Source organism: Gopherus evgoodei, chromosome 2 (genome assembly GCF_007399415.2).
Source record: "Gopherus evgoodei ecotype Sinaloan lineage chromosome 2, rGopEvg1_v1.p, whole genome shotgun sequence".
Lineage (NCBI taxonomy): Eukaryota > Metazoa > Chordata > Testudines > Testudinidae > Gopherus > Gopherus evgoodei.
Window position 1 is genome coordinate 189451897 of NC_044323.1, and position 12164 is coordinate 189464060.

At 41.7% G+C, this 12164-nt stretch overlaps 1 protein-coding gene across 4 annotated transcripts; it reads right to left on the reverse strand.

Annotated features, from left to right (window-relative positions):
- Positions 1 to 217: 217 nt before the first annotated feature.
- On the reverse strand, positions 218 to 10982 carry LOC115646586 (probable 2-ketogluconate reductase). Of its 4 annotated transcripts, none has more exons than XM_030552577.1 (6): positions 10841 to 10982; positions 7747 to 8131; positions 6460 to 6631; positions 4332 to 4510; positions 1276 to 1372; positions 218 to 610 (listed from the first exon to the last, which is right to left on the reverse strand). In XM_030552577.1, exons 2-6 carry the CDS (start codon positions 8126 to 8128, stop codon positions 454 to 456), a joined length of 987 nt encoding a protein of 328 aa, XP_030408437.1. In that variant the 5' UTR covers positions 8129 to 8131; positions 10841 to 10982; the 3' UTR covers positions 218 to 453. The 4 variants fall into 4 exon arrangements, with proteins under 4 accessions (XP_030408437.1, XP_030408436.1, XP_030408434.1 ...); XM_030552576.1 differs by having other exon boundaries at positions 7747 to 8159; XM_030552574.1 differs by having other exon boundaries at positions 10205 to 10982.
- Positions 10983 to 12164: the final 1182 nt, after the last annotated feature.

Consider the following 12164-nt stretch of genomic DNA (forward strand, 5'->3'; position numbering starts at 1 on the left):
CTTTTAATGATCATACCTAGTGTTGAATTTTACATTGATATAATTAAAAATATAAAAATCCTCCTTTGGTCAATATTACTTCTGATTTTCTTATGTTGTTCTGAAGATCATAAGGAGCAGCTAGTGTGCCCGCCTCCCCTGCATCAGGATGTAGTAAGTGTTAGGATAAGTATGTAGTGTGTATTTGGTGAAAGAGTAGATTGAAAGCATCAGAGAGTTATCTGTAACTGCTCAGCTAAGAGCCTTTGAACAACTGACTTTATTAGTCAAATGATCACATGATTGGAGTGCAATTATACAGTATAGCCACTATGTGGCAGCATAAATGTGACAGTGGTGTAGGAACATGTTCACTTGTCATTATTAACCATTGCACTGCAAAATTACTGTATGATTCAGTAGAATAAAGTCCTTTCACAGACATGCCACTGTGTATTTATGTTCTCTGACATGTCACTGAGGGATCACTTCACTGGGAATGGGGAGACCATTGAGAACAGCCTGTATATTTGCTACTGCTTCTTCTGTCATCATACGGGTGGCTTGGACTGTAGCAGTTCCAATGTGTGGAGTTATGATAATGTTCTTTAATTTTAATAATGGATGATCTCTGCAAGAAAAAGAAAAGATAGAATAATTAGAGGTGAATTTTACATTGCTACCGCCATGTTCACTCTAACATAAAAGTGTCAAGTCCTAGGGCAGCAGTAACTCTGGCAAAGTCTTGCAAGTGAGGAAGGGGTACCATGATGCACAGAGGGTTACACAGAGCAGTGGGGAGCAAATTTGCCCACCACTTCTCCTGCACGGGTCTTCATGTCAGTCAGCCTGCTACAGAGCTGCAATACATGAGAATAAGGGGCTAGTTTGTCAGTTGCTTGCGCATAACAGCCTGAAGATTTGACCTCAAGCCACTTACAGGAATTTGTAGATTACAGATATTGACATTGTAAGCGTATTTTTGCTCTTTCTAATGCACATGCACACAGACTTTAAAAATTTGGACATAAGCAACTGGCCCATGGCCCCTGAGAGAATCAGGAAAAGAACCAGGATTAGAACTCAGGAGTTCCTGGCACCTAGTCTTGTACCCAGTAAACCAGAACACATCTCTCTCACAAAAATATGCAAACACCTATGTAAAATGTGATTTGGATTTGAAGATTGTGTCTAACATATTCCCAGAATTCTGAAGGAATGTTGAAGTATTTAAGAATGCTTTCCAGTATTAATTTGTAATGCAAACAATTTCTGATAAATAGAAAAGTTTTCTACCTTGGCAGAGGTTCAGGGTATGTCACATCCAAAGCTGCAGCCTTAATAATCCCATTTTGGAGAGCTTCCACCAATGCATCATGATCAACTACTGCACCTGCATTAAAATGATAGTATCTTATTGGCATATCCAGATAAGGTACAGAAGAAAACTAATCTCCAGGTAAATTCAATATCTTTAACTGAGAGGAAAGGTCTCATAATTAATTTAAAATACTATTGGACTTATATCTCATTATAAAAACAAGACTGCCTTCTAGTAATGGCTAATCAAAGAAAGCAAAGAATGAATTTTTTTTATTAGCAAGACAGCATGGTCCAGGGGACAGAGCACTGGATTGGGATTCGAGAGACTTGGTTCTATTCCTGGTTATGCCATTGACCTGCTGTGTGATCTTAGGTGGGTCACTTTACCTCTCTGTGCCTCTATATCTTCTTCACTCCTTTACCTAGTTGTCTATTGAGACTGAAATCTCTTTGGCACAGGAACTGTCTCTTATAGATTTATATAGCTTTGAAGACCAGAAGGGACCACTGGGATCATCTGGTCTGACCTCCCACATAACACAGGCGGTAGCACTTCCCTGAATTAATTCCTGTTTGAAATAGAGTGGATCTTTTAGAAAAACATTCAATTGTGATTTAAGAATTGCCACCACAACCCTTGGTAAGCTGTTTCATTGGTTTATTACCCTCATCAATAAAATTGTTCACCTTATTTCCAAGTATGAATTTGTCCAGTTTCACTTCCAGCCATTCCTTTCTCTGCTAGGTTGAAGAGCCCATTATTAAATATTTTTCCCCATGTAGGTATTTATAGACATAATCAAGCCACCCCTGAACCTTCTCTTTGTTAAGGTAAACAGTTTGAGCTACTTGAGTCTATCACTATAAGGCACGTTTTCTAATCCTTTAATCATTTTCGTGGCTCTTCTCTGAAACCTCTCCAATTTATCAACTTCCTTCTTGAATTGTGGATACTAGAACTGGACACAATATTCCAGCAGCGGTTGTGTCAATACAGAGATAAAGTAACCTCTCTACTCCTCCTGGAGCTTCCCCTGTTTCTCTCTCTACGATCACATTAGCCCTTTTGCCACAGAGTGGCACAGGGAGCTCATGTGCATGGGGCTAAGCCTCTGTAAGAGAATCAGAGTTCTCCACACATGGCATCTTCCACACTCTGCATCTCCCCAATTGCCCCAACCAAAGGTGCTGAAGGCACCTTTCCCTGACCCAGTCTAAACTCTCTGGGTTTTCTTCTCTGCATCCCACAGTCCCCTTTCCCTGTGGCTCTTGCACAGAAGCCACGACAGCGAAGGGGTCACTGTCTTATGAATTTGTGTGATGCCAAAGGCGCTCCAGCCTCAGTTAGGGTGCTACATGTTACTGTAATACAACTTATAATGACACAATTTAGTACAGAAATTCAACTGTACTAGATAACATTCTCAGTGGGCAGTGAGCTGCCCTGGTGTTCAGTTCATAGAATCATAGATTATTAGGGTTGGAAGGGACCTCAAGAGATCATCTAGTCCAACCCCCTGCTCAAAGCAGGACCAATCCCCAAATGGCCCCCTCAAGGATTGAACTCATAACCCTGGGTTTAGCAGGCCAATGCTCAAACCACTGAGCTATCCCTCCCCCCCCAAGTCTGATACTCTGCCAACTGAGCTAGCCAGGCTCATCCTAAAGATATTTGTACATTTTTCCTTAGATGAAATAACCCTGAGTTAAAATCAGAGGTGCTGGATGCTCACTGAGCCCCTGACAACTCCTGTTGAGAGTAGGGTTGCCAATCTTCCAGGATTGTCCTGGAGTCTCCAGGAATTAAAAATTAATCTTTAATAAAAGATTATGTCCTGTGCTGAAACCTCCAGGAATATGTCCAACCAAAATTGGCAACCCTAGTTGAGAGGCACAACAGCATGAGTTGCCCCTTAAGGCCTGGAGGCCTGAGGCTAGCTAATCCTGATTACTAAAAAAAAATGCTGTAGCCCCATCTCTGCCACATTGACAGCCTTGATGGGGCCTGATGGCGGACAGCTGAGTCACTGGAACTGGGGAAGTGAAGGGACCATGGCCCTCCACTTTTAACACTGGGAGGGCCAGGACCCCCACTTTTTGACAAAAGAAACATAAGCACAGAATTTATGTCCCCCACAGATTTTTCCCTCCACAAAATAATAGATTCTGCTGGGGAGACGCTGCAATTACACTGTTTGCCCACCAGAGGCTCAGCCACAAGAAAGGGCTCCTGGCTTATCCCTGTAGCAGCCAGCCATGGAGAGACAGGGGGCACTTTACAAAGGTTCCGGTGTCCCTGAGCTCAGTCTTTTATAAAGGGCAGAAGGAAGCTGCAAAGAGGGAAAGTTCAGGAAAGTGGAGAGAGTGAGAAAGGTTGCGGCAGGAGAAAACTCTAACACTATGGAAGTTTGGGAGCTAGAAGCCAGGGAGCTGGAAGCTCTTGTGAGGAAACCAGGATGGGGTTTGGGCCTAAAAGTTTGGGCCTAAAGGCCAGTGACAGAAGGCTGAGCTCTAGCTAGGAAGAGGTGGAGGATGGGTTGTGAGAGCATACTGGGACAGAAGAGAGTTCTGGCTGTTAGAAAAGACACCAAAGCTAAGTATGGACTCTTGTATGGTGATGGACTGTATATGGGACCCTAAGGTTCCATACACACTATTTGTATGATTAAACTGACGCCAGGCAGGGGTGATGGTAACTCAGAGAGAAGCCTGTGTGGAGTCCTTCAGGGAACCTGAAGGGCAGGAAATAGAAGCAGGATATTGCGGGTGGCCTCTCACCATGAAGGAGTGCTCAGGAGACAGCCAACCCTGTGATAAGAGGTCAAGGGGAGCTGTGGATGTTCAGCACTAATCAGAAATTGGTCTATTATTCATTATTCATTATTAGTTAAGTACCAGCTATCCTGTATACTGAACAAAACATGGAGGAAGTCACAGACCTTGGCTGAGAGTGCTTCTTGATGCAAACAGACAACATTCAACTCCACCTTTACTATAAAACTGCAACCAGTGCTTCCATAACACCCTACCTCTGCTGATGTTAATGAGAGTAGCAGTGGGTTTCATCAGCTCTAACTCCCTTTTCCCAATCAATTTGTGTGTCTGAGGTGTCAGGTTCACGACCAGTATCACAAAGTCAGATTGCTGGAGCAAATCTTCCATCTTTTCACAGTAGCGGGCACCAACAGCCTGTTCCTCCTCTTCTTTTCTGAGGCAAAAAGAACCAGTATTATCTTTTATTGGTAAAAAAGAAAACCACTTGTTGCTGCTGCTACTACTCCACCCCCAGGGAGGATGGAAAGAGTGCATAGTTTCTATGAACCAATGTCTCTGCTGTTACAGAAATATAACATAGGGAACAGTGGCATAGAAAGAACTGGGTGACTCCTACAATCCTATTTGGATTGGCCTTCAGTGAGGACTCTGGTGGGGAGGGGGAGTGAGAGAGGTGAATACATTAATCCTAAGGGTGTTGAGGGAGGAACAAAAACCAATGACATTTCATTGAGAGCAATTCTAAGCTATATTGAATATACTTATTTCCTAATAGAATTTCAGTGAAAAAACAGGAATAGAAGCATCTCAGTGACCTCTTCTGTGTTTGTTAGTGGAAAATATGCATTGTTCATGAACATGTTCTCATGAGTACTTATATGGCCTCTTGAGGGAGAGTGTATAATGCCATGTGAGAGGATAGCAGATGAGCCATCTTAGAATTGTTCAGTGGTGCTATAAGAACTTACCATGTTAAAGTGTGCTCAGAACTCAATTAAGTGACATACAAATAAACATGCTTTTAATTTCTATATTTTAACATCAAGAATTATTTGAACTATGCTATGACCATCAATCGTTTTCTTTCTTGTTACCCAGCCATAAGGCAAAAAAAATGAGCTCCTTACTCATTTTATATGTGATGCATGTTAATGGGAATTTTGCCTGTGTAAGTACACGCTGAGTAAGGAGTTCAGGATTTGGCGCACAGATTGGAAATAGCTGCAGGGTATAAAAGTGATATGCAATATATACTGGCTAGCATGTGTATTGCCACTGCCTTCTCTGAATGGAAAGTCAGAAGTTTTCAAATAAACAGGATTATCACTCTCTACGTATACTTGATCCTGCTTTAGTGCAGGGGGGGACTAGAATACTGGATGATCGCTTGAGGTCCCTTCAAGCCCTACGTTTCTCTGATTCTAGTGGCTGGTTAGAAAATTTAAACTCTACAGCTGCTAGAGAAGATTCTCCTTTAGCTGAAAAGGGAGTGCTGTGCTCATGGAGCTGAAACTCTTCAGTTCTTTCTGATGCTGCCTGTGTGCAGTTCAACCATGAGGTCTCTTTATGGTCTAGGATTCATTACAGGTGGTAAAACAGACACTGAACGGAGACAATTTGAGAGGTCACTGCAGACAAAAACATTAGCCTCTGGAGTTGAAGACTGCTGTACCTCAAAGAATTTCAATGTCACCTTTTATATCATATTTTCTGATTCTAACATGCATTTTGCTCATTAAATCCACTTTCTGCTGCTGCAACATGGGAGTAACAATGAAAGTTTATTTATCCATAAAAAACAGCAAGGAAGTTTGCATTTTTTTTTAACAAAACTGGGGCAACCCCCACCAGAATGGGTGGGGGCAGAGGTGAGGGGAACCCACTTTGTAAAGGAGCTATGTATTGCTGACCCTTTTTTTCCTGATATATATATTTAAATAGTGCTTAAAAATCATGCAGAATATATGATACTAACCTATTCCATTGTTCTTGGCCAAAATTTCAAACTTGGCTGCCAAAAGTTAGGCACTTAAATTCATATTTAAGCATGTAAATAAATAAGTGACCTGATTTTCAAAAGTGCTGACTACTCACAGCTCCCTCTGAAATCAATGGGAACTGTGGTTGCTTAGGATGTTTGAAAATCAGAGTGCTCATTTAAGTATCTAAATATGGATTTAGGCATCTAACTTGTGGCAGCCAAATTTGAAAATTCTGACCTCTGAGAATGAAGGGAATTCTCACTGGAATGAAGCAAGGAGGGTTTGGCATAAACTGGGAAAGAGGTTCTTTGGGCAGATTTTGTAACAAAGAGATCTACGTATAACTTTTAAAACTATCAAAGATATAATCTGCTCAAGTTAGCATCAGATGCACTTTCACCTCTGGTTCCTGTTGTGGTACAGAATTTTCATTTCAAAAGCTTTGGCCCTCTTGGCCACCTTATACCCAATGCTGCCCATGCCGATGATACCGAGAGTAGCCCCAGTGACTTCATCTCCCAGCCAGTCAGCAGCAAAATGCTCAGTTTGTGGAGAAACTGCAATCTGACAACCTAAGAATAAAAAATGCTGAGTGAGAAATGGATTCTTGGTGGATGAATTCTTCCCTGTTTGTAATATCCTCTTTGAGGCTTGAAAATAACTTCTCTTTCCCTGCCAGTTCAGACATTTTCCATTAGACAAACCTTGATTTTCTATCAGAGTATATCCCACTATTCTCCTCACGGAGGTACCAAGACAGAGCTGAAGTAATGTAGTTCTTTTACAGGACGGGTGATGTGCGATTTTGATACAGATTAGGAGATTAGGTAACAGGACAGAATCTCATGCATTGCAGAGGCCAGCTCAACAGGGACTCTCTGCAAACCGTTGTGATGGGGACTTGGGACAAGGTGGGATGAGGGAAGAGTGGGACAGTGCCCAGGGTATGGGAGAACTGCTGTGTTTCTGTGGGATTCCTTCCTTTCAGCCTCCACAGGCACTCTCCCCTCCACTAGGGCACAGCTTGCTGCTTCAGCTATGCACTGTGCCAAAAGAAGTTGCCTCTTAAGAGCACAAGCTAACAAAGGCAACACAGTTAGCATCGTCAGCAATTCTAACATTATTCTGGGAACAGGGTTTATTAATCTGAGTTCTTTGCTGTAGCAAAGCAAAATTATTCAGTGGATTTCATAGCAAATCATCTTCTCTGGTAATGGAGACCCAAGGCCTGATGTCCATGGCCTTGCACCCTTGTGTAGTCTTCTACATTGATGCAAAGAGGGTATTAATGAGAGAAGAATTTTAATTTGCTTGCACTTTGGATAGTTGTAAATAATTACATAAGAGGCAGGCAGTGGAGAATTAGAGTGCAAATTCTAGTCCAAACAGTAACCCTTGTACTGTACATAAATCAAATCATAGGCAGTTTTAAGCACCTACTTTAGACAGAAGCCTTAATTCTGTTGCCATTGCCTTCGGTGGAAGCTGGATTGGGCTCAGCATATTAGAAACAATGTAGAAAAAAGCAGGACCACTTGAAAAACTGAATCTTTGCAGCTTTTCCTCCTGTAAAGATTCTTAAACATTATTTCAACTAGATAATCTGTGACAGAATAAAAATAAAGTATGCTAGATATGTAGCTGACATGACTTACAGAAATATCAGCAAAGGAATTTAAAAAGTTACCTTCCACTAGCCTTCTGGCAGATGCCAGCATCAAGGCCATCCCAATGTCTGCTGTGGAGTCAGATACAGCATGTGGAGTATTGGTCACTTTAACTCCAAAGCTCGAAATCAATTTTAAGTCCAGGTGATCCACTCCTACCCCCGAGTTTGCGATCACCTTTAAGTGAGGTAGGCTCTGGAGGAGCTCCCGGTCAATGACTGGTCTGCACTCATATATGAGAACAGATTTGATTTTTTCACTCAATCTTTCTTTCTTTTTAAGAAATTCCTTCATGGTGATAAGGTGAAAGTGTTTCTTCAAGAGCTCCACATGCCCTTCCAGCACACCACATACACCTCCTATTTCAACGATCAAAAGACCAGGCTGCTCTTGCTTTGCCATGACCTGTGAAAAGGATTAAGGGAAATATACCCTGGAATATGAGAAAAGAACATTTTTGTAAAAATACCATTCAGTAGGTATGACGGGGTGTACCTATCCCACACTGGTCCAGTAGGACTTACCCACAAGCTGTGGGCTAAGGAAACCACACCCCCTCACCTCTGCTGGGCATACTCTAACTAGAACCAGAGTATAAAAGGGAGTAGTTCAGCTGAGTTTCGTCTGACTACTGACGAGAGCAGATGTGTGTTGCAGGCTCCAGCTAGGAGGCTGCCAGAGCTCTAGGACACAGAAGCCAGTTGGGTTGAGACTCCAACAGACTCCCCTGCCAAAGTGGCGGAGAGACAGCAGAAGCCAGGAGGCCCACGGAACAGAACTGTATTAATGGGTGATCAAGACTGATTATAGAAGTGCCGGTTCCCTAGGACTGTGGGTTAGGACCCAGTGGAGAAGGGTGGGCCCGGGTCTCCCTACCCTGGGTGTCCTGCCATCAGGGGCAGCTGATGCCCAGAGGGGTGAACTTTGCCACAGAAAGACAGCCTTACTAATTCTGGCCATTGGGCAATACTGCCCTGAGCTTCAGGGCCGCAACATAGACCCAGGCCACTTGGGCCGTCAAATATCCGCTTGAATAACTCCCCGCAATCCTGTGATGAGGTGTACTTACCATGCGATGATAGGGATAATTTAAACCCACATTTGTAAATCTGTACTTCGTGTAGCTACATACTTCCCTCAATTACACAGTGTAAATCCAGAGTTACTAACTTGAAGTCAGCGGAGTTACTCTGGGTTTACCCTGGCATGAGGACCTGATCCAGCCATCAGTGAAGTCAATGGGAATCATTCCAGTGACTTCAGTGAGTACAGGATTAGGCCATGACAGAGCAGACCCCATCAGGATTAGTGTCTGTAGGGATGCTAAGAGGTTTAACTCTGAATTGTTCCTCATTTCCAGAGACATCACCCATTTTAGTCCCAAAGTTACTTCCATTCCACACAATCTGGCAGCCCCTCACTTTTATTCTTGAAAATTATTTATCTCAGTAATAAAGGATTAGGACAGAGAGATTACTTTACAAAGTCATTTTCAATTGTCTGTGTGATTATCTGTTGTCTGTCCCCCATTTCAGGTTTCTATCACACACTACATCTAAATTTGCATCCTAGCAGATTGAGAAGTATGCTAAAAAGAATCAGAGCCTGTAATCCTCAACAGGATTCTGACCAGTCCATGCCAGAAGCATAAGGGGTAAAGGAACATCCTTTGTGGATTTCCCCTCTTGCACATCCATGCTGGGATTATCCAGAATCTAGGCATGTAACAAGCTAGCTGCTCAAGTACATACTTACGGTCTCAGGAGTACGTACTTATGTTCCCATTCTGATGCCTGTGCTGCAGCAGCTACACTATTTTTAGCAAGCTAGCTTGATCAAAGCTAGCTCCAGTATGCCTACAGGTGCTGCAATTGCACCTCCTGGTTGCAGAGTAGACATATGGACTCACAATGGTCCAGTTCACTGTTACCCTGCACTTTGGGGAGTCATTTACACAAGAGCAAAGTGAGTGCAAAATGCTTCCCCTTTCTGAGTTGGCAGTGCTTTACACCTGCTTCATACTGATGTATAAAGAGCTATACAAGAATTGAAAAAATACTGAATGGGGCAACTCAAAGTACATAAAGTTAAGCTTGTGCATACATTATTTGCTAAAGTCACTAATTGTGGAGCTACTTGAGAATATTTTGAGATAAACTAGTGGCAGAATGGAGAGAGATTTACTGAGATAGTGAACAACTTCTTTGCTTGCTGTTTGTGATAGACAGATGGATGATACCCTGAGATATATGCTAAATACTATTAAAGGAAAAGTTTTTAAAACATCAAATAAATACTATGAGCAATAGTACACAATATCAGCCATCATCTGAGTTATTATACATCTAAACTGTTGCCTGACTACAACCCTAGAGCAAGGACTGTCTCATATTGAGCACTTAAATAATATTAATGTCAGTAAATTAAAAATATTTAGGGGTCGTTTATGCAAGGTAGAAGGCTCCCCCTGATACTAACCTTGGTTTGGTGAGCACTTACTCCTGCTTCGCCAGTGCTATTTGGACCAGTCCAGGAGCTCCACCTGGGATCTATATCCCTCTTTGTCCAGTGATGCACGTGACAAACAGCTGGATGAATAAGTCTACCAGCCAACCTCGGGCAGCCAGTGGCCAAGTGAATTGCTTCTACCAAACAGACTGCTTTAACGCTAAACATAATCTTTCAGATGTCCACTCCAGTGTTTTAAAGGTAAACTTGTCAAGAACAGGGCTATTTTAATTTTGGACTAGTATCATCTGCTGCGTTGCCAACTCTCATGATTTTATCACGAGACTTGCAATATTTGGTATTTTTCTTAAAGCCCCAGCTCCTCAAATCACTTGATTATGTGAAAAATGAAAGTAAGATTCTAGTCCTCACAGCTACAGAGAAAAACTTGAAAACCTAAAAGCTGAAGCACCAGAATACAAATCAAAATAATCAAAAACTTATTTTTTAAAATTTAATTGTTTTTAAAATAATCTTTTGTATTCAGTGAAGCCTACAGAATTTCTACAGGCTCTGCTTTCTGCTGAAGTAAGTAAAGTTATCCAGAACAAATCTCTTTCACTGACATTCTTTAAATGAAAACTGATTATAGTAATGATAAATAACCTGGTAGTTTCTATTGCTTTCTTCCTGACGCTGACCCTGGTGTAACTTCTGGCAGCGGCAATAGCTTAAACACAAAATCTCGTTACGCAGCTACTTCCAGATCCGGATCCAGTTATGCTGCACACACTCGGACTTGCACTCATATGATGTAATCCTTCATACAAGGTCCCATAGCTGTCCATACTCTGCCTGAATCCAACCCCACATAGCTAATGCATTATAGTATATATTCTTTCTGTGTAAATTTCAGTTGGCAGCAGCTGAGTACACTCACATAACTGTGAGCTCTGCCAGCCGTCTCTGCAAGGTCCACCCTCTATCAGAGGGTCTTTGGACATTTCAGCAGGAACTGCCACATAGAGTGACAGTATCTTCCAGTCTTTATCTCATCGTTTTTGGCTTTCTGTGCCCCCTTCCTAAACAATGTCATCTTCCTCCTCCCTGCTTCTGAAACTGAATTGTATGGGGAGGGGAATAGCAGAGGATGTTGTTGGAATGTTTTTAGTTCTCAGTGAGTGGCTGCACACATTCTTGTGGCAGTGGAATCTGATTCAGAATCCATCCGCTATTGTAGATCTGTGCTCCAAAATCAAAGTTTTTTTTTAAATATGCTTCTAGCCCTAATGGTTGCAAAGATAACATTCTATGAACCTAATGTAAACTAATGCAGTGATATCTGTGTGAATGTGCAAAGACAAAATGAAATAATAGCTCTAAGTCAGATGTGGACGGTTCTTGGTATAGCAATGATTGTGTTAACTCTGAAACCTAATGATGTCAATTTATGTGTCAACATTGCTAATAATTTAATTGCTGATTATTTTAATAAACATATCTACCCAGGATGTTTATCTATCCTTTGTGCAATCACAGATATTGGGGCATCAGACAACTAGGTAGCTTGTTACAGCTAACATGAGAACCTAGGAGTTTAAACCCTCTCCGCTACTGAAGTTTGAATCACCTTAATATCTGCTGCTGAAACTGAATATTTTGGAGTAGCATAAAATAAATTGAATTTATTATTAAAATATATAATACACACAATAGTAGACTGGTTATATTATTTATTGCCATTCATTAACATTTTCACATTCCATTCAGTAAAATCCTCACTGTTATAAATTAACTTAGTGCTCATTTTAGTGCAGACTTAGTGCAGAATTTAGGACTACAATGAAGCAGAAACCAGAGAGTTTTGCAGCAGAATTTATGTTGTTTGCTGATAAGTACACTAAGTCCTGATGATATCCAAGAAAGTGGAGCAACTCTGTCAGGATCTTGGCATGAGGGAGTTCTGTGAAGGATTTGTTCTGAGTATGTG